Genomic DNA, 22500 nt, shown 5'->3' on the forward strand with positions numbered 1-22500 from the left:
AACTATAGTATAGTTCTAGTATACTTATAGTAGTACTACTACAAGTATATTATATTATATTATAAGTACTATACTATAAGTTAAGTATAACTCATTATACTATAAGTACTATACTATAAGTATACTATAAGCACTACTGTAATGCTATAAGTAGGCTATACTATAGTTCTTTTTCATAAGGGTTCACAGGTGTGGAGCTGTACTGTAGGTGGCTCACCCCGGGGTCAGTGTGGTCCAGGCAGTACTGGGAGACGTCCCACACCTGCAGGAGCCCGGCCGTGTCCCCGGTCAGCAGAAGCCGGTCGTCCTGACTGGAGCTGAGAGCCAGCACACACTCACCAGCTTGCTGGGGTGCATAGAACCGCCCTGGAACAGGCATAAGTGTACAGTCACGCTGAGACCCTACACACACTCACCAGCCAGCTGGGGTACATAGAACCGCCCTGGAACAGGCATAAGTGTACAGTCACACTGAGACCCTACACACACTCACCAGCCATAGAACCGCCCTGGAACAGGCATAAGTGTACAGTCACACTGAGACCCTACACACACTCACCAGCCATGCTGTGCATAAAACCGCCCTGGAACAGGCATAAGTGTTGATTCATATGATTTGTTGTGTATTGTCTTATTTATTGTGTATTCGTAGTATCTGTTACTTTTATAATTCAAATATTGTTTATAACTTTTCCCCAAATAATGGTGTGATACGTGACCAAGTCAAGTTCCTGTGTGCTCTACACATTTGGCCAATAAAGTGATCCTAAATCCTGAATCCTAGATATCATAAAGGTTTTGGGCTGAACATAAGGATGTGACATACAGTACTTTACATAAGAAGGACCTATGGACACTGGCAATCTTCAGAGTCCTATATAGGCTATAGGCTTGACTCTGGTCCAACTAAAACTAAAATATGAGGTTTTACTCCACGCTTGAATTGTGGCGTAAAATGGTGTTACGCCCTTTGCGAGGAACGCATGGTTTGTGGAAGCATGTGGGGCTTGTGGATGTGTGTCTTTGAGTTGACTGGCCATAATAGCATGATTGGGATTTAGAGTTGGAGTTTACAGCATAAACAAATAAGGGATAAACAAAGAGGGCGTGAAGTGAGTGGGATTCAGCATTCGAATTGTTATTATAAGGTGTTAGTCGTTGATACAATTATTATTATAATGATGTTTATAATTATATGATTGTACAGTATAGGATGAGTTTTGGTGTTTGGGGTTTACAGTTGGAGTGTATGGCTGTTAGAAGAGGGAGATCATGTGTTAGAGGAAAGCTCTCTCTCTCTTTCTTCCCTCTCTATCTTTCTCTCTCTTTTCCCTCTCTCTCTTTCTCTCTCTCCCTCATGTCTCGCTGCCCTCTCTCTCTCCCTCTCTTTCCTCTATCTCTCTCTTCCCTCTCTCTTTCTCTCAATCTCTCTCTCTCTCATGTCTCTCTTCCCTCTCTCTCTCTTCCCTCTCTCTCTGTTCCTCTTCTCTCTCTCTCACCGTGGCAGTGTGGTGGTCCAGTGGTGCTCCACCAGCACACGTGTCCAGCTTGGGAGCTGAGCAGCAGAGGTCGTCCCCCCCACGGCCCACTCTGGGCTCTGCCCTGCAGGAACAGCAGTGCGTCCACTGGGGCTTGGCCTCTGGAGGTTACATGCAAATACAAATACATGTGTGCGCACAAACACAAATACAAACACATGTGTACACATGTGTGCATACAAACACAAATACAAACACATATGTGCACACAAACACAAATACAAACACGTGTGTGTACACAAACACAAATACAAACACATGTGTGTACACAAACACAAATACAAATACTGTACATGTGTGCACAAAAAAACTCTCATCCTCCTATACACATATACTGTATTAGTGCAAAGTAACAGTATTAAAAGGAAGGGTAATGGCTGGGGTTTCAGCAGACAGATGGGTGTGCATAGTCATAGTCATAGCATTCATTTATGCAGGCACTCCTGTTCTACACTTTACTATACAGTATGTTACTGTATGCCATGCAATACTTTACTATGTTATGCTATGCTATGCTGTACTATACTTTACCATGCTTTGGTATGCTATGCTATACTTTACTATGTTATGCAATGCTATGCTATAGACTATGCTATACCACACTATGCTAAGCTATAGCCTATTATACAGTTTAGATATCAATATCCCACCAGTGGACTCACTGGTCACTGTGTAGTCTGGCCAGTGGCCTCTCTGTGTCCAGGGTCCAGATGATCACCTCGCCATCGAAGCTGCCGGTGGCCAGTAGCTTCCGCGCCGGACAGTGGGCCGCGGCCAGAACATCATCCCTGTGCTGACGGCCCGACTTCCACGACACGTCCGCTCTCACATACACGTCCTGCAAGAAGGAGCCAGAGGGTGAGCCCTGATGAGCCAATCAGAAACCTGGACAGTTCATCACCGTGCACTGGTAACAAGCCATCACCAGTGCTTGAAGTGGGCCGGAACGCAGCGGAACGCAGTTCCGGAACTTCTGTATTTTCGTCTTTTGGGTTCCGCCACTTTTTTCTGCGTTCCGGTACTTACTGAACTGATCCGACGCAGCGACAGTGGCCCACTAATAGACAATATCACAAGACCGATAAAAGACTACATTATCCACGAGCCACGACAGTGCCCTATCACAGTGTTTCTCAATCTATGGGTCACGGACCGGTACTGGCCGCGAGAAGATTATCCTACCATCGGGCCGCCGGCCGAACCTCTCTGAGACGCACCATGCGGCCGCGGCCGAACCCATTCTTCTCGGTCATATTGCTGCGCGAGATTGTCGCACAGAATTAACAGGCATATCGTATGAAACTGCAGAACCTGACCTTTACAACGGCACTAGCCGCTAGTTTCTATGATGAACGGTTCGCGAGATAATTAGCGTTGAAAATTACAGTTACCTACCTACCAAAATTAATGTCACATTCAGTTTTGCGTCATACTCATTCTTCTCTGTGAAATAGCTCACAATTTCGTAACTGCCCTATGGCAAACTACATGTCAAAATAAACAGGAGATCCTACTGATTCCAATGGAGTATAGTGTGTCTCTGTATATCCTTTTTTGAAATCACATCAAATTTCTGCATTTTTTCATACCTCCCCATTTCCCCCACTTCAAAATAATTTATTTTTTTCAAATCAGAAGTTGTATTCAAACACCTGTTTGTCATAGCGATGGCAGATGCTTGATATGCCATTTCAGGACCCAAAATAGTAATAGAAAGAACACGTACAGTCAAACTTACTCTTTTGTTCTGACTTTTGACCTTGAATCTCTGTTCTTGGCCAGATGTTAGGCTAATATTGTTAATTAAATCAACGTAACAAGGCTACAGCCTATTTCACAGTTTTCTTCAACTGGGACTTTAGCCCCAGTCGTCTATAGGCCTAGGCTACAAGTAGGCTATCACACTGGTGTGGTTCATGTTGTTTTACAGTAGGCCTAATGGTTAAGTATTCCATTTGAATTAGAAAAAAGTAGTCTAGGCCCATAGGTTATTGCTTGAAAGCATTTTTGAACCAACACATCCTAAAGACTTTTTTTCACCGCACAAATGTCGGAAAATTAGAGTTCCTGCACTTATTTTTTCCCACTTCAAGCACTGGCCATCACGTCACTGCCCCCCCCCCCCCCCCCCCCCCCATTCAATTTTGATTTCAAATTATTTTTCACCCAATTTCCCAAACTTCTCGGATCACTGCTGTACTGCTGGAATATCAATATAAACATACATGTACACTGTACTACATTTATCATGCTCTGACTTCATTAGCCTGGCTAGCGCCACCACTTCTCAATGAGACAGATCTGCCCAGATCCGTTCATTGGGCGCCACGGATGTCTATCAAATGCATCATTGCATAGCTCATCATCGTCTTGCTTTCCCCCCTGTTCTGCTATTGGTCCCCTATCTGAGGCAAAAATTAGGGCGGTAGTTTCCAGGCTGCCTTAGCAGCGTGAATCAAATCGCGCGCAAGGCAGCATGGGAACACCCAGGCTACTGACTTCATACTATACTCTCATAGTGTGCTACTGCTATACCTTAGCTGTTCTGCACACGGTGGATGCAGCGTTCCCTGAATAGAAACACAGCCTTTGCCCTGGGGCCTGAGGCAGTCAGACAGCCGTGAAAGCTGCCCTTGTCAACAGGGGTGTTTCTCTTGCTGCGGCCTGAACCACAAAACCTCAGGATGGCTGCAGAGTTATGACTGTGTGTGTAAGGAGGGGGTTATTCTGGACGGAGTTAAATCCCAGTTTCTAATGGCAGGAGTCTGGTGGTGGATAGGAGGGTTTGTGAGGTAAGTGTTTGTGTGTGTGTGTGTGTGTGTGCGCGCATGTGGGAGGGGGGGGGGGCATGTGTGTGAATATCCATATGTGTAAAAGTGTGTGAATTTGTGTATGTTTGTGTGTGGTAGACAGAGAGAGAGAGAGAGAGTGAGAGAGAGAGTATGTGTGTGTGTGCGCGCACATGTACTTTAATACTGTATGCTTCTGAATCTATATTTATGTGAATTCAGTGTGTCTCACATTCGGGTCTGCGATGATGTACTTGGCAATCTGTTGGCTCCAGCCCACTGCCAGGAGGCGGTTGCCAGGGAAACAGATGATGCCAGTCACCTCTGTATCAGAAACGGCCTCCATCTTGTGTAAGTTGTGCCCATTCAGAAGATCCCACATCTGCTGGACAAGAAAACCCATTCACAACCAGAACATCTCCTCTGCTATCTGGAGCAACTCTCAGAATTCATATGCTATACAGCATTGTTTTGAGGTCACAGAAACAAATGTGTAGGCACCTCGATTTCTGAATGCTTTGACTTATTCATTGTGCCTTCAATTTACAAATCTTTTTTTTCCCCATGGTTTGTAAAATGTGAAAATCAGCAAAGAAAACAACATCAACATCTGTCAACGCAACAGTCATGATTTATGTGTGGAGCTAGAGAAGGCAAATGCTACTAGCATTTGAATGAGTCTGTCATAATACATCATGTGTGGACCACACAGCACATGTTCATTATATGTACTGTATATTATATGTCTGGGTCATCGTTTCTACTGTAATTTCCCAACTATTAGCCGCGGCTTATACATTGATTTTGCAAAATTTCTTCAGCTATGAGGTTAACACACAGAGGCAGTTAACATGGTATTAATTCTGGTTTTGTTTCTTTTAACTCACATAAAACACTGTCCTGCGGCTTACGGTATACACAATGGCCGGGTTTCCCAGATTCGTTAAGAAGCTCTTAAGTGCTAAGAACTTCTTAGGAGGGCTCTAAGAACGTAGCACTTAAGAGCTTCTTAACAAATCTGGGAAACCCGGCCAATGTGGCTAATACACAGGAAATGACTGTAAACTGGCTTTAGTGTTTGGTAGGTGCATGCGTTGCCTTGATGGTCCCGTTGGAGGCGCCGGTGAGCAGGTGTCTGTGCGTGTGGTGCAGGGCCACACAGGTGATCTCCTCCTCTCCGTGGGCGTGCCGCACCTCCAGAGTCCTGCGGCCCGTCGCCACGTCCCACACAGCCAATGAGGAGTCGGCACGGGCTGTGACCACCTGGACCAATCAGGAGAGGGACATGACGATGCAGAACAGAGTATCCCATAAAATAGCCCTAAAGGACACACTTATGCACACGCACAGTCATATGCCTTGTACGCATGCTCACAGGTATAAACAGCTGTTCCTATCCACCGTATTCCTCCTCTTTCTAATTCACCTCATTAACAGAAACATGCCCTACAACGACTTGATGTATATTTTATCAACATATGGGTAGTTTCACTGTTTGGGGAAGCGCTTCACATTACATATGTCTGTGTACATCACTCCATAAAGAAACATAGTTACAGCCTGCCAAAAAACGTTGCTAGACACAAAATCATGAAAGCTGATTTAGTTGTTAAGGTTTCACTGTGAAGGAGGTTTCATTTTTAGCCTTTTGAATCAAAGTGCTTACCCTGACTGTGAAACTAACTAAACTACCCATAACTTTATTGTTTTAGCTCATTGCTGAAGTTGGACCTGAAGCTTCTGATGAGAGCTGACCTGTCCCAGGTGGGGGTTGTAGACAGCGCAGGTGACAGAGGCAGGTGTGTCGTCGGTGCTTTTGCCCTGCAGGTGCAAGCATGCCAGGTAGTCCTTGCAGGTGAGCAGCAGCATGCTGGCGGAGGGCTGGGCGGCGTGGTGCAGCAGGAAGGGGAAGTGACCGTACTCGGGGCTCAGGCCGGCCTTCACGCACGGGAACCTCAGCTGCAGCGTCCGCACACAGCGCTGCGACGGAATGTCCCAGATCTTCAGCACCTGGAGCGGAGGAGACAGATCACTCACCGATGAGTTACAGTATCTGTCTGTATTAGAATGTAGGAGAATTGGAATGCAGGAACAAGGCGTTAGGCCCAATTCACGCCAAAGATCCACGATGAGACGAAGCCGTTGCAAGTCGTTGCAATCTCGTAGTAAATCTTTGGTTTGAAGCTCACTTTATGATGATGAACAAAGCATTAACTAATAGCTTACAAAGGCTTAATAAATGCTTTATAGTGTGTAGTTATTATAAAGAGTTAACCAGTCAGACACAACATACAATTTTATCTAAGTCACTGGGGCTTGGCTTATTATTGTCAAAGCTATTATCCTTGTGGTTGGATGCATGGATACAGTATATAGATGAATAAGTGGATGGATAGGTACTGTATACGGATATGTAAACAAAGGTGTAGGTAAACAGGTAAAGTACTTAATGGATTGATCCCTGTCTGTCTAAAGAAATTAGTGAATATCACCTCTCGTCTCTCATCTCCCCTATGACACACATCCACCAGTTATCGAGTTTCCTCACTGCAAAAATGGCTTACCAAACCATTTATCAATCTTACATTTGGAACAGTTGGCTGCCAGTGCGCTGCGAGCAAATTTGTCTTGATAAGACGCCTTAAAATAAGACACGTTGCTATTAAACTAAGTCCAAATGATTTACGAGAAAGGGCTTGGTGAGTCTCTTCTAAAAACAATACCAACTAGATTTTTTTTATCTTAATATAATATTAACAACAACAACAACACCACACACACACACACACACACACACACACACACATCCACATACATAAAGTGTGTGTGGGCAGGGCTTGGTGAGTCTCTTCTAAAAACAATACCAACAAGATTTTTTTTTATCTTAATATAACATTAACAACAACAACAACAACAACAACAACAACAACAACAACAACAACAACACCACACACACACACACACACACACACACACACACACACACACACACACACACACATAAAGTGTGTGTGGGCAGGGCAACACTTTGTGTCGATAAGCAGGTTTCTCAGTGCTGTTGCATATACCGCATCTCTGGAGTAGCTGAAGATGAAGTTCAGCCTCTGGTGGACGGCCACGTCCAGCACCGTGGTGTTGTGGCCGAGGAGGGTGGCCACCGGCCGGGACGGGACGTAGCGGTTCCACAGACGCACAGCCGGGTCCAGCCCACACGTCACCAGCAGACTCAGGGCAGGACAGAAGTCAAAGCTGGTCACTCCCTGATAGAGAGAGAGAGAGAGAGAGAGAAGAGAGAGAGAGAGAGAGAGAGAGAGAGAAGAGAGAGACAGACAGACAGAGAGAGACAGAAAGAAAAGAGAGAGGCAGAGAAAGAGAGAGAAGAGAGAGGCAGAGAAAGAGAGAAAGAGACAGACAGAGAGAGAAAGAAAGAGAAAGAGAGAGTCATTATGATGGTATAAAATATATCTCTACTTTTCAGATTTCCCTCAAATTCTGTATCGTCTTTTCATTTCATTTCTTTTTGTCAATAACTCATACATTCATTCATATTTGTTTTATCAATTCATATGACCATTCATTGAGACAACTTATTGCAGTTGCAACTTGGCTTTTTCCTCCCTAATACCCAACTTTTTGATTGTTCTTCCTTTATATGCTTCCTACACATTTGTGTCTCGTTATGGCTCAGTTTTTTCCACGTTGTAGGCACTTTATCCATTATGCTCTGCTGTTTCCAATTTGTGCGATGCATTTGGGCGACCACTTACAGGGAGCTCTTGTTAAATGCTATGAAGGATGTCTTTTCTTGTTTTTTATAACCAAACAAACTGGGACTTTTAATTGGAAGTAAAAACCCACAATGCTCTGAGGGGGAAAAAAAACTAAAAAAAACTAAACTAAAAAACAATCACCACCCATTTGAATCATTGGGTGTATATTTAGCATCAAACAATGTCTGTCCCCACACATTCTCTCTTTCTCTCTCCTCTTATGTCCACACACACACACACACACACACACACACACACACTAACACTCTCTCTCCACATGTATCTCCCCCCCCCCCCACACACACACACACACAAACACACACTCTCTCTGTGTAGAGGTATTGTGGGACAGCCCCCCTGTGGAGATATGGACCGACTGTCAGCATTTCTCAGTACAGCAGTGTTTCTCACGCAGGGCAGATTACCACATCAGGGGGGAAAAAAAGAATCTTTCAAAACACCTGGGTGAGGTGACCTCAGACAAGGTCATGGTAACCTGTGCCAGTGTCAGTCACTCAGGATGACATAGATGTTTACAGAGTTTCAGTCTTTTAGTATGCTCAATGTTTCCTGCTCTGCGCTACAGCTTCAAAAATATGATTTTATGTTCTCACAGCACACAAATAAGGCTTGTGTCGGCCACCATCAGGCCGGTAAACAAACTAACAAGGAAATAAAGGACAGTGCCCACTGTACACCAAATGTCAAACACACCTTGTTGATTTTCCAAATGTAGCTTTTCCTTCTCATATTCAGGTCCATGATGACCACTGAACTAGTGGCGCTTTCTGATGATGTCATAATGAGTTCCCCTTGGGATTCATACTTGATCCTGTTGATTGGCTCTTGGTGAACTCTGGAAAGCTGCTGATAGGTGACCAGAGGGCTGTTTGGACACAGGTCCTGTAGTGAAGGAATAGACTTATTAATCAATAACATAATGATAAATTCCGATTCTAATAAGATTGCAATTCAGATTGTGGTAGAGCATCAAGACAGTACATCAGATAAGATTTTACCATGTCCTCTACTGTATGCATGGCATGCATGATATAATTTTGCTGTTTATAGGTGTTGTCATTCTTGCCATTCTCAAATGTTGATTTTGTTTGTTACTCATTGAAACTATTTAACCATTTTCTGATGTATTTAGAAAACAGTCAAACCTATTCACATTCTACATTGTAATACAGGCCATCTACTCTGACATAAGCAAGTATGCACGTTTTCTGCAGAGTTCTCCAAGCCCCCATATGCAGAACACCCACCGGCAGGTAGAGCCTGTGAGGGCCTTTCTGGTTGCTGAATGGGATCTCAAACAGGCCTTTGAGGGGCTGGAGGAACCAGAGCAGGTGGACAAAGCCCTTCTCGTCCCCCCACAGCAACACTGAGCGATCTGCTGGAGACTGAGAGGTAGCACACCATCGCTTCACATCACTCACTGATCAACCACAGCCATTCATGAGACAATTAGTAAGTGATTTATGAGGGGATGCTGTCCGTGTTAGCCCAGAGCAGTCATACCTTGGTGTCATACCAGTAACACATTGATGTGACGGCATTGCTCAAACCTGTGTAGAATGGAAGAAAAGAACAAGAATTGACTTGTGCTGCGGCAGGTCTGTATCTTCCCAGGCCTTGAGCGTATGGTCTTAAGCATGAGACTCACCAAACAAGTGTAACTCTTCGGTGTAGTTGCTCGTCGAAATGTCAAAGAAGCGGAGCTCCCTTCCCAAAGTAGCGACCGCCATTTTGTGAACGTTGGGCAAGAAGACGGCATCGGTGGTCCAGCCTTTGAACTTCCCACGCATGTGGCCCCCCTCAATGGGGTCCCCGACGAGCTAACGGTCAAGTCAAGGAAGATGGAAGAAGAGACAGACAGGGGTAAGGAGTTAGGCTGAGTTCATTTGGATTTCACACGACAACTCAGGCTGGAAACCGCACATCTATCTCCCCTGCTTCCTGTCCACAACCTTTGGGTCCAATCACAAACTAGCTTATCCAGGATAGTGAAGATCGACAGGAAGTGAGTGGGAGCGAGAGATGGGGTGGGATGGGGAAATGATTACAGGTTGGATTATAACCTGGCTCCCTGTGGACACCTGGACCGCACTGGAATCTACCACCACAACCCCCCTCCCTCCAGATCTAATTCTTATTAGAAGTAGTTCTGCCCATGTTACAAAACAAAAGGTGCTCTGGAGTTTAACTGGCCTACTGTCAGCCAAATGCTTCACTGACAACTCATGACATTTTGCCAGAGAATTAGATGGCCAAAGTTTCAAAAGAAGTAGCGCTCTGAAGTCCAACACTGAAGTTTTTTTGGGGGAGGCTTTTTACGCCTTAAATCAGACAGGATAGTGAAGGGAGTGACAAGAAGTGAGTGGGAGAGAGAGATCGGGGCAGGACCGGGAAATGACCCGCGTCGGACCCATACCCAGGTACCAGTGGGCATGTGGACCCAGACGTGGCATGTGCTCTGCAGCCGCTCAATGGGGTTTCAAGCCCCCAGTGTCGCCTTCCAGGCAACACTGCCCCCGTCGACTTAAAGGCACCTATAACCCTAACCCTAACCCTAAACCTAAACCTAAACCTAAACCTAACCCTTAACCCCTGTTTAACCCTAGCGCCTTTCAGACAACACTGCCACCGTCGACTTAAAGGCACCTATAACCCTAACCCTAACCCTAAACCTAAACCTAAACCTAAACCTAACCCTTAACCCCTGTTTAACCCTAGCGCCTTTCAGACAACACTGCCACCGTCGACTTAAAGGCACCTATAACCCTAACCCTAACCCTAAACCTAAACCTAAACCTAACCCTTAACCCCTGTTTAACCCTAGCGCCTTTCAGACAACACTGCCACCGTCGACTTAAAGGCACCTATAACCCTAACCCTAACCCTAACCCTAATCCTAACCCTAACATTAACCCATGCCTAACCCTAGCGCCTTCCAGGCAACACTGCCACCGTCGACTTAAAGGCACCTATAACCCTAACCCTAAACCTAACCCTAATCCTAACCCATGCCTAACCCTAACACCTTCCAGGGAGCGCTGCGTTGAAGACAACGTCGTGAGTTTAAAACACCAAGAAACGTTGCAGCTAGTTGCACCACAGTGTGTGTGTGTGTGTGTGTGTGTGTGTGTGTGTCCGCCCCGCCCAGCACTGAGGTGTGCAGCTGCCCACTGTCTGCCCGATATATCACTTCCACATTAGTGTGCTGCTCACCTCCAATGAGCTGATGAGGTGGAGGTGTCTGTTCCAGACGGAGAGAACCCCACCCTTGCTGATGGTGATGAAGCGCAGGGGTGGAGGCTGACTCACATGCACCACACGGATTACTGGCTCTTGCTGTGGAGTGTGTGGAGAGAGGAGGATAAGCGCAGGGTGTGTGTGTGTGTGTGTGTGTGTGTGTGAGAGAGAGAGAGAGAGAGAGAGAGTGTGTGAGTGTGTGTTTGAGAGAGAGGGGGGAGAAAGAGACAAAGAGAGACAATAGAGTAATGAGTGAGCAAAACCAAATATCACCTCCCCAAAATAAACCTGAAGGTTACTACTGCTGATGCATGGGTCTGTGTGTGTGTGTGTGTGTGTGTGTGTGTGTGTGTGTGTGTGTGTGTGTGTGTGTCTGTCTGTCTGTCTGTCTGTCTGTCTGTCTGTCTGCCTGTCCATCTGTGTTAGTGAGGATTAACAAACAGACAGGCAGGCAGACAAACAGATAGACAGACAGATAGACTCTTTCAGTAAATATGTAAGCTGTAGAATGACCAATTACTAAATCAGGCAACCAATGAACCAAAGAATAAAACAATCTTCCCTAGGAACACACAGATGAATCGTAAAGAATACCAGAGCTTGTTTTTTTTTTGTACACATTTTTTGATTAATAATTATTCGACAAAATACGTTATCATTCCAATATACTGTGTCTGTTAAAATAACGGTTGTTCTGCAGAGGCCCTGGGCAGGGCAGCAGTGGTCACCTTGTTGTGCGGGCAGTGGCGTATGACAGGCTGGGAGGTCAGCGCGTCCCCTCCGGCCTGTCCCTCAGTTGGCCTCTGGAGGGCGCCCTGGAGGATGTAGGAGCAGAACTGCTCCCAGCCGATCCGTCCCTCGCAGGACGTATCCACCTGTCCAGAGCACAGAAACACAGCCAAAGACCCTTAAGGCGGAGCAAGATACTTCGTCGTAGTTCATGTCTACGGGCGCAAAACAGGGATCACTTCCTCTGCATAAAGGGGTGTGTCACGCCCATAGACTTCAATGGAACAGCTCTGCGTAAAGGGGGATTTTGCCCCCCCTGCCTCTTGCGATTCGGGTTCCAGGAGGTGGCTTCTCATGGAGTATCTTGCTCCGCCCTTAATGATCTTTGACACAGCGCATTATGCATCTCAGAGAGGTCCTGAAATCAGGTGACCAGATGCCCAAGACCAAAACCGGGGACATAATCCCAAAAATGTGGAAAAAAGAGGGACATTTTCAGTTTGACTATCAATCTGATTGAAATACATTTTTACGTTTTATCTTCAAAAAACGGGGACATAATTAGTTTTTCTGTATTTTCCCGGGGACAGGCAACCAAAATGTCTGGTCACCCTACCATGTCACCCTACCATGCAACTACCAGAAATGAACAGTTGGATATTAAAACACAAAAGAAGTGTGAGTATGTTTTAAAGATTTGTTGAGATATATAGGCACTGAGTTTAATCATCAGAACCACATTGTCAATATGTGAAGTGTAGGCCTAAGTCTTAAAGCATGTTTCTTTGTTTATCATCAAAATCACATTGTCTACTCGCAATGTTGGCTACGTTGGCTTGTATTAGCATTTCAATACCACAAGCTGCATGCTGATTTGGATATCATGTAGGCTACAGTTCCCCTCATCTCTCATTGGATGTTTTGGTCATGACTAACATGCTACCACACAAGCAGGGGATCATATTGGCTACTTGCCTCATCAAAGAGCTCCTCCATCTCACTGACCCAAGCCTCTGAGCCCGGTAAGGTTCTCAACACGGCACGGAACTCCTCGAGCCCCATAGAACCCCCCGGAGATCTTCCCTGGCCAGCGCCCCGCTTCGCTGCCCCTCTGGGAGGCTCGGGATGTGGGGTCACTGGCTCGCCATGTGACCTGGTGGTCCTAACTGGTGCTCCTGTGTCCGTGGCGCAGGTCAAAGGTCGACTGAAGCGTTGCCACAGCAGCTGCAGATGCTCTAGTCTCAGTTCATCTTGCAAGTTGACCCCCAGGCCCTTATAACTATGCAAACAAGGCAGATATGATTTAGATTTACATAGACGATATGCAAACAGACACTCAGCTCAGTTAAACATGTTGTGTAACTCGGTGGTCCTACTGCTAAGAGGAGGAACTTGATTGATTCCATGACATCATCAGAAAAGAGATAGCAGAAGCTGTGGGTCCATTCACTTGGCGATTGCGATCATGGATGATGCACACAACTACACACAAGAGGAAGCGAAATGATGAATATACCGGAATGTGGATCACCAAGGAAACGTCCAAAACGGGAGATCCTGTTTTGCTATGTTGTGTGTCTTCATAGGCTGTTTTGGTGGTAGTTGTTTTGGCAACAGATTGATGTTCCACACCAGACAGAGTCTTTTAGTGTGTATAATGTCAGCTTCACATGCCAAAATTTCCTTTGGGATCAATAGAGTGGCTGTCTGTCTGCCTATACCTGTCTGACTATCTCTGTGCTGATACATTTCAGAACTGTGTTGCAATAGCGCCCCTGTCTGGTAAGTCTCAGAACAGACAGTAGGTTTGCCAAACTGCCTTTCCTCATGGGTGGGTGAGTAGGTGTGTGTTTGAGTGAGTGGTTGTTTGAGTGTGTGCCTGAATGTGGTGGGGGTATAGGGACGTAAATGCCATTGCTTTTGAGTTCATCTGCATATGAATAAACCTGGTAAAGGAATGCATCGCCAAACAGAGGTGATGACTAGAAGGAGATTATAAAGACAGAAATGACCGACATTTTGGCTACAGCCTTTATCAGAGTATCCATCTGCAAGGATGACTCAACTTCTTAACTTACTTCTTAACTTACTATCGCCAAAAAAGCCATCTGCCAGGATGCTCTACCTAATCTGAAAGCCAAGTTATCAATTACATTACATTAAATGCTAAGGATTAGAAGGCATGTAAGCGTGCCTAAGATGTCCAATGATCACATGACATACAAAGGCAGAAACATTAGTTATATGCTGAATGGCAATGCTTAGGGTCTCAGCAGATATTTCTGTCCAGAACAACTTACAATAATAATAATAATAATAATAATAATAATTCAAAATTTAAGAGCTCAAAGTAGTAATGAAGCCTGTTTTAAATACTACTAATAATAGTAGATTACATAATAATAACAGAATTAGCAATGAAAATGATACCATAAACACGTACAAAAGTGACTAAGGAGAATTAACAAGTGAGATGCAAGGTACCAGCTGAATGCCAAGCTGAAGCTGAAGCTGATGCACAGGAATGTATCTAATACATCTTAAGAAGTGTATCTTATTTACAGAGAAACAGTCATTGACTGGTATAAAAGATCATGCTTGGCAGTATGATTGAGTTGTTCCAGACCAGCTTGGTTGCGTGGTTTGCTTTGATATGTCAATAATGACCTATAAATACTGAGGATGGGCTGGAACATTACAGCACTAAATTTGTCCAAGAAAATGCACAACAAACTCTATCTCTCTCTCTCTCAGACACACACAAGTAAGTCTGAACATGCACAGAGTTTGCTTGTGTATGTATGTGCTCCTGGATCATTCTGTTTTAGCTGGCCCATCACCAAGGTAAATGTTACTAATAATAATTCATAATAATTTGAATTCAACACAGATTGCCATGTCTGTGTATAATTTTGATTATCTCATAACTTTGCTACTTTTTTATGACTCTTTATCACGCAAACACTGAAACACTCACCGGAGACTGCGGCTGGGTATTTCCTCCTCGTAGACTTTCCACGGATCATCACTTTTCCTCCCGAAGACCTGCATTTTAATGGACCTATTCCTGTTCCCCAACAAGTCAATGCCTTCTGCACCCTGTAAGAGAACTCTAAGAGTTATTTGTTCATTACTACTACATACAGTAGTCAACTATGATCTATTCCGTACATAGACCTCCATGAGGTCCTCTCTTGCGTTTAAGACTCCTCCATATACTCACAAGAGTGTTCCCCAACAAGTCAATGCCTACCGCACCCAGTATGATTTTGCTAGGAGTAATTTGTTTGTTATTTATAAATAGTTAGCTATGATCTATCCCATGAGATCCTCTCTTGTGTTTAAGACTCCTCACTGCTCACAAGACCTCCAGACCCCACAGGAAGGGAGTAGGTGGCGCCTAGCACGTGAAAACACACACTTTAGTAAACTTTAACGAACATCAGCAAACACCTCCTGTCAATGTATCCTCCCTGCTCATGGGGTGGTGTGTGTGTGTGTGTGTGTGTGTGTGTGCGTGTGTGTGTGTGGAGGGGGTCGGTCGGAGTATTAACTCTTTGTTTCTTCTTCTGTTGTCCTGAGACGAGTCACACACTCTCACACGCATTACTGCTCAAGAGTGGAATGCTGTTCTCTAATCAGTCATCCATCTGATTAGACAGGCCAAACACACACACACACACACACACACACACACACACACACACATGCTTTGTTGAGGTTAGGCCAGTACTTTGCAAGCCCTGGGACTTCTGGAAAATCTTAAGTTATTTAAGGTTTGTTTATTTTAGTGAATTCAAAATTACATCTATACTAAAGAGTGCAGCTTTAATCCAACCAAGTCAATATTGGAAAATCTTTAACTCACTGGTTATCCATTGAGTAATTAGACAACTGTGTTTTCAAATTGCCATGACAACACCACTGGGACAGACATGACATGAATCAGTTTCATACATTCTTTGTGTGTGTGTGTGTGTGTGTGTGTGTGTGTGTGTGCGCGTGCGTGCGTGTCTGTGTCAGCTTTACCCAAATACAACCGTAACCATAAAGAGGAAGAGAGACAAATAAGTTTGCATGTCTATGCAGACCATTTATTTTACAACTAAAAAAGTTTATTTCATTAGTGTGCATTCAGTTTCCCCATACAATCGTTCAGTAATAATTTGTTTGATGTAAAGAGACTAAAACTTATTTGAATTTATTTCAGTTATTACTAGGTAAAGCTGAGCTGAAAATATCACTCTAATATTGCTGTAACAGCTACAACAACAACTGACATACATAAAGCCACATTCACATTCATTTTCATGCCAGAAGAAGAAGTTTCATCCACGGCCTGGTCACAGTTAGTGAGGTCAAGGTCCTCCAGCCTGAGGGTGGTGCTGTTGCTTGCCAGCGGTGTGCAAAGAAAATCATCAGGCCAGTCCAACACCTTGTTACGGTTTCCCCTAAGAAGTTCCACGCTCTTTATGACCTCACAGCCACAGGTGAAAGGGTTCCGGCCAACTCTCAGCTCCAAAAGACGGTCCAGGACCAGCCGGAAAGAGGTTTCGCCGGACAGGTCGGTGAGTCGGTTCCCGTCCAGAGAGAGCAACTGCAGCTGAGAGGCCCCGGTCAGATCCGGGAGCAGACTGAGGTGGTTGTTAGAGAGATAGAGCTCCCTGAGTCCTTCCGGCGGGTTCCGGAACTCCCTCAGCCGGTTTCCGCTCAGATCGAGCACCTCCACGCCCGCTGGCACGAGCCCGACTGCTGTCTGGATGCCCGTGGACGACAAATTGAGAGTCTTCAGTTGCCCAGTGGAATTGAGACAAGCGGAGCCAAAAGCAGAACCGTCCAGGGAGTTCTGACTCAGATCGAGCTCGGTCAGGTTGGGGGACGCTCGCAGGAGAGGGCAGAGACCCTCCAGGGAGCGCACCTGGTTCTGACCCAAGCGAAGGACGGAGAGGCCGAGAGAGCTGACGGGGGGGACGGAGGACGAGAGGCAGCGGGACAAATCGACCAGGCTTTCGTCGGTCAGGCTGTTCTCTGACAGGTCCAGCTCGGTCACGTTCGCCAGCATCGCTATGGTAGCGCATGCTTCGTTGCCTAGCGACAGCCCCCCTGGCACAGCACGCAACGTCAGGTGGGTGAGCGAAGACAGCAGCCAGGCGTTCAGCGGGTGCATCGGTGGACGGAGTAGAGAAGGGTCAAAGGTCACTCTATCCATTCTGAGGGAGGTGACGGGGCATGGCTCCGTGGGGTTGGGAGGATGTGGAAGGGCCTCCAAAGTGGTGTCTGTGAGGTCAAACTGATGGACTTCGGTCCTCGGCAGTGTGTTAAGCAGTGTAGACAGGAACACCCCCGGGATACGAACTCGCGTGAGAAGGATGCGCTCCAAAGGAAGTAAAGCTAAGGCCCCGATTTCATCAGAGCCTTGGAAGGACAGATATTTACTGTCCAGCTGCAACACACCATCCTGCAGCTCCAGCTCACTCATCTGCATACACATCATCATCTGTAATGGCTTCTGCAGGACATTTGCAGGACACACACAGCGCCCCGTATCGCCATACTCAGGATCAGTGACGATACAGTTTGCCATGACAACGGCTCCTTCTAACTCCACCCACAAAAGGAGGGTCAGCAGGAGTCGGTGCCACGCCTTCATCTGTGATTTCCTCTTGGGATCGGTCGATCCTCTACTGCAGGAAAAATAAAGACAACGTGTCAAGCAGTGAAGTCTAATGAAATGATAAAGGACAAGTGAAATCTGGTCATTTAAATGAAAACTTTGTAGAAAGCAATATTAAACAGTAGGCTACAATCTTTCCTTCTTAGTGATCATCCAAATCTCTTTTTTTAATTCATATGTTAACATCAATTAAATGATATGTTAGCATCAATTATATACTGTAGTGCAATATATATCACATATACAGTATCAGTTATATAGTGCAATATCACACTTTCCTCCCACGCCAATCTAAATATGAACCTGGGCAAATGTTACAATTTTCTAACACTTCCTGGTGTCCTCATCAGTTTTCATCAAACAAAATAATGATTGATATCTTTCTGATAGTATGTGATTAAACTTTGATGAATATTTTGATTAAAGTAATCAAAGTAACAAAATCTTGTTACATTTCAATCACTTTCACCTGTTCTGATTAAGCTCTAAGAAATAAGAACCAATAATCATCAAAAATATTGTTTCTATTTTTTCACCCTTTAATGATGAAATTTCCTCATTTTCTCACAAACAAAAGATCATATCATAAATGTGATCTCATAGGGGTAAATGGCAAATATGGAGCATAAATTATGTCTATATCATTGGTAATTGAGCTAAAGTAAACATCTGTTGAGCATTTTGACATAACTTGTTATGGCTGTATTGATTTAAAAGCCTGATAATGTGGTGGGTCCACCACACCCGGGAACATCTGCTGTCTAACAAAAATATGAACACTTTACAAGGATCAAATCTATAATAAAAACAGATATACTCACAGTTATGCGCTGATTGGGTTAATCTGCAACAGTCTGGAGATCTTATGAATCAGTTGGAGACCTTTGGGGACTTTAGGTTTTGCATACAAAGAAAAAGGGATGTTGATGAAGCAATATCTATTGTGTATAACTAAAGCACACACACACACACACACACACACACACACACACACACACAGACACAGTTCATTCAAGTGAAGGAAAAGGGAAACATGCAATAAAAACAGGATGTGATATCAGCAGACATTGATGTGGAACTTTGCTGTGAGGTATCATTGGCACCACTAGTTACTGACTTTCACCACCCATATATGCTCTACCCTTATGAACACACACACACACACAGACACACACAGACACACACACACACACACACACACACACACACAGGTGAGTGACTGGTATAATGTCAGTCACAGCAACCTAATTTGAGCTCATTTGCACTTTCCCATTTTAATTACAAAGAGAGAGAAAGACAGAGAGATACTGGCAACAAGTTATAAGAGTAGGTGAGAGTACACGTGTGTTTGTGTGTGTGTGTGTGTGTGTGTGTGTGTGTGTGAGAGAGATATATATATATATATATATTTTTTTTTTAAATGTAAAAAGCAAATCAGCACTGGTAAATACACCCCCACAGCAAAGACACATTATAATATGAGTGCTTCTTCAAATGACCCTGGAGCTAGATTTTATTTACAGTATTGAAGAAAAAACAAATACAGTAATTGAGTAAACAAATGCACCATTCCACTAAAGTTGCAGATCAAAACAATACCTAGTTAATAATCCTTCAATTCAATAAAGCCTGTGGCATTATTTCAACCAGTAACTTATAATGGGGCTTAAAATAAAGATTACTGTGATAAAGAGAATCTGAATGTTATACATAAATTATATGTCATACATAATTATCATGATTATCATATTTTCAAATCTTAAACACCTAAAACTTTAAAGGGATATTCCGCCATTTGTGGAAATACGCTCATTTTCCACCTTCCCTCGAGCAAAACAATCGATATTTACCTTGTTCCCGTTCATCCAGCCATTCTGTGAGTCTGGCGATACAACTTTTAGCTTCAGCCTAGCATAGATCATTGAATCGGATTAGACCATTAGCTTCTCGCCTGCTAGCTTCATGTTTAAAAGTGACTAATATTTCTGGTAATTTTCCCATTTAAAACGTGTGTCCTCTCAAGTTAGAAAGTGCAATAAGACCAACTGAAAATGAACCCTGCCGTTTTTCTAGGCTGATTTGACATGGAACTACATTCTCATCTGGCGTAATAATCAAGGCAACTTGCAGCTACTGGCACTACTACTGCTTGATGTCTATGGGGACTATTTTCAGATGCTGCGTACGATATCACTGCGCCTATGGTATGTTTGCAAGTTGCCTTGATTATTACGCCAGATGAGAGTGTAGTTCCATGTCAAATCAGCCTAGAAAAACGCCAGGTTTCATTTTCAGTTGGTCTTATTGCACTTTCTAACTTGAGAGGAGACACGTTTTAAATGGGAAAATTATCAGAAATCTTAGTCACTTTTAAACATGAAGCTAGCAGGCGAGAAGCTAATGGTCTAATCCGATTCAGTGATCTATGCTAGGCTGAAGCTAAAAGTTGTATCGCCAGACTCACAGAATGGCTGGATGAACGGGAACAAGGTAAATATCGATTGTTTTGCTCGAGGGGAGGTGGAAAATGAGCGTATTTCCAAAAATGGCGGAATATCCCTTTAAGCCTTGAATATGAACATTAGAGATATTACATTTAATTGTCCTCAAAAAGAAATAGGAAGACTGAGTGCTACTAGACTGGAGCTTTATTTGATTGGCACATAGAGCAACATGATGAAGGGTAGTTCTATTTCGTTTCTACTGACCGCCAGAGGCGGTGCTTTCAGCGCCTGGATGTCCATCACGTATACGTGTAGGTCGAGTGTTTGTATTGTACCAACAAAGTCACCTGTGACCGGGGTGACGTATGGCACTACGCCATGCACTTAAGGTGCTTTCTCCCCGGAAGTGACCACTTGACAATCTTCTCGTCCCTCCTCCGAGTGAATGCCAAGCTCTGGCGGTCATCCGAAACTCATAGAACCGTGGTTATATGCATAACCTTCGTTTTAGCAACATCCGGAAGTTCACTTTGGTGGAATGTGATCTGAGAGAGTAAGAGAGAGATGGGGAGAGAGAGAGAGAAAGAGAGAGAGAAAGAGAGAGAATGTTATCCTTCAACGATAGTACACATGTTGTCATTTAACAATGGTAGTTGCACAACAGCACTTTTGATAAATGCAGACCATCAAAAAACACAGAAATATGTGTTTGAAATGCGGTACCTGAATTTGGTGACATGTATACGGGTCCATAGAAAGTATTTCCAGAGAGACTAGGAGACACAGCAACTCCTCCAGTGTGAGCTGTAATGGAGGACGAGACTGAGGCTGGCTGGACTGGGTTAGAGGAGCCAGAGGGCATCTCATCTGTGCTGGTAGTGGACACTAAGGCAGAGAGGCAACAAACAAAAGAGAAGAAGGATATCAACAAACAAATTCAAGCAATGTGTAAATGCTAAATATATTACTAGCTTCAGACTACCTTCCACTGGGGTCTGGATGTTAGCAGTTTGTGTTGAGACAGGAACTTCAGTAGAGGTGTTCACATTGTCCTGCTGGGGATTGTTCCAGCATTCAGTGGCCAAGATCTCTGCTTGCCAGACTTGCTGTTTGTCTACAGAGCTGAGGAGCATCTTGAAGTCCACAGTCTCCCTCATGTGTACCTCAAAGAAGTTGGGAATAACATTTCTGTCTGCCAAGTCCAGCTCTTCTGGATTGATCTTTGAATTGCAGTCAAGCTTTTGGCAGTCAGTCTTTAAGCAGTTAGTATGCAAAGCGTAGAACCCATTCATCTGAAGAGGTCTCACAGGCCGGTTCTTGGGGAGTCTGTGGCCTCTGAATTCCTCAGATTTTTCCTGCTCCTCCACTAACCTTTTAAAGTGGGTATCCATGGGCAGGAGGTATGTGCGGAAAATGAAGGGTACTCTGCTGCTCTGATAGACCAGAACATTTGCATGGATCTCAATCTGCTTCTCTCTTTCTTCTTCCTTCCCAGGAAATATGAGAGATTTCAGAGAGTAGAAAACCCCGAGAAGAGAAAAGGAGGGGTTCACCAGTCTGGCATGGAAGCGACTCAGCTCACACTTCTCTATAGACACTCCACTGTCCTGCTTATGCAGAACCTCCACAGCATCCTTCAGAGAAGACTGGCTACCTCCCAAACAGAGGAAATGTGGCAGGTGGATCTCCCCCAGCTCTCCTGAGATGAGCTTGATGTTCATTGAAGGGCCAGCTGGTCTGTACTGCATGTGGGGCAGCTCATCAATCAAGAGATACCAGTCCATGAAGTGGTACTGCAGGGAGACTGGACCAGCACAAGTCCAGCGCAGACCAGACTCTGAGCACTCATAGTTCCCTGCAGGAGAGCTCAGGCTGTAGATGGAGATGCTCTCCTCTGTGGAGACGTCAGGCTTCACCAGGACCCAGTGGCTGGAGTCTGGAACTTCAGTACAGGATTCACAACTCCTCAGCGGGGCATCACTGTGGTGACCACAACTGCTTTTGGAGGGAGAAACTACTCATTGTGCTACTTTCTCTGTGTCCAAGCAATTTGTGTGTGTGTCTGTGTGTGTGTGTGTGTGTGTGTGTGTGTGTGTGTGTGTGTGTGTGTGTGTGTGTGTGTGTGTGTGTGTATGTGTGAGAGAGAGACAGACAGAGACAGAGAGAGTGTGCGTTGTCCATCATACTCACATGTGAGTGTCCAGAGAGAGCAGCTGTGTTCCTGGGTCCTGCTGGGTTTTGTCTCTGAGGTGCAGCTCTGCAGCATCTGAGTGGGAGCTGCTAGCAGAGGCTGCTGCT

General features: G+C 44.7%; 3 protein-coding genes across 4 annotated transcripts in view; all 3 read right to left on the bottom strand.

Annotated features, from left to right (window-relative positions):
• LOC134070556 (WD repeat-containing protein on Y chromosome) overlaps nt 1–15450 on the bottom strand; it is a 23456-nt gene extending 8006 nt beyond the window's left edge. The window contains exons 1-15 of the mRNA XM_062526945.1: nt 15062–15450; nt 13060–13363; nt 12084–12230; nt 11332–11454; nt 9767–9938; nt 9622–9668; nt 9366–9503; nt 8812–9000; nt 7396–7587; nt 6083–6337; nt 5426–5590; nt 4560–4709; nt 2201–2376; nt 1500–1639; nt 218–366 (exon numbers count right to left, since the gene is read on the bottom strand). Coding sequence (XP_062382929.1) covers nt 218–366; nt 1500–1639; nt 2201–2376; nt 4560–4709; nt 5426–5590; nt 6083–6337; nt 7396–7587; nt 8812–9000; nt 9366–9503; nt 9622–9668; nt 9767–9938; nt 11332–11454; nt 12084–12230; nt 13060–13363; nt 15062–15135 — 2421 coding nt within the window. The 5' untranslated portion in view covers nt 15136–15450. The remainder of the gene's footprint in view (nt 1–217; nt 367–1499; nt 1640–2200; nt 2377–4559; nt 4710–5425; nt 5591–6082; nt 6338–7395; nt 7588–8811; nt 9001–9365; nt 9504–9621; nt 9669–9766; nt 9939–11331; nt 11455–12083; nt 12231–13059; nt 13364–15061) is intronic.
• A 752-nt stretch (nt 15451–16202) lies between these two features.
• On the bottom strand, nt 16203–18655 carry LOC134069986 (toll-like receptor 2). Of its 2 annotated transcripts, none has more exons than XM_062526161.1 (2): nt 18580–18655; nt 16203–17768 (listed from the first exon to the last, which is right to left on the bottom strand). In XM_062526161.1, the coding sequence occupies exon 2, from the start codon at nt 17732–17734 to the stop codon at nt 16325–16327; it is 1410 nt and encodes a 469-aa protein (XP_062382145.1). In that variant the 5' UTR covers nt 17735–17768; nt 18580–18655; the 3' UTR covers nt 16203–16324. The 2 variants fall into 2 exon arrangements, with proteins under 2 accessions (XP_062382145.1, XP_062382146.1); XM_062526162.1 differs by having other exon boundaries at nt 16203–17765; nt 18580–18635.
• A 1629-nt stretch (nt 18656–20284) lies between these two features.
• LOC134070557 (NACHT, LRR and PYD domains-containing protein 1 homolog) overlaps nt 20285–22500 on the bottom strand; it is a 2918-nt gene continuing 702 nt past the window's right edge. The window contains exons 2-5 of the mRNA XM_062526946.1: nt 22393–22500; nt 21185–22197; nt 20926–21087; nt 20285–20747 (exon numbers count right to left, since the gene is read on the bottom strand). The exon at nt 22393–22500 is cut by the window's right edge and continues 14 nt beyond it. Coding sequence (XP_062382930.1) covers nt 20728–20747; nt 20926–21087; nt 21185–22197; nt 22393–22500 — 1303 coding nt within the window. The 3' untranslated portion in view covers nt 20285–20727. The remainder of the gene's footprint in view (nt 20748–20925; nt 21088–21184; nt 22198–22392) is intronic.

The sequence above is a fragment of the Sardina pilchardus genome, chromosome 22 (assembly GCF_963854185.1).
Source record: "Sardina pilchardus chromosome 22, fSarPil1.1, whole genome shotgun sequence".
Lineage (NCBI taxonomy): Eukaryota > Metazoa > Chordata > Actinopteri > Clupeiformes > Clupeidae > Sardina > Sardina pilchardus.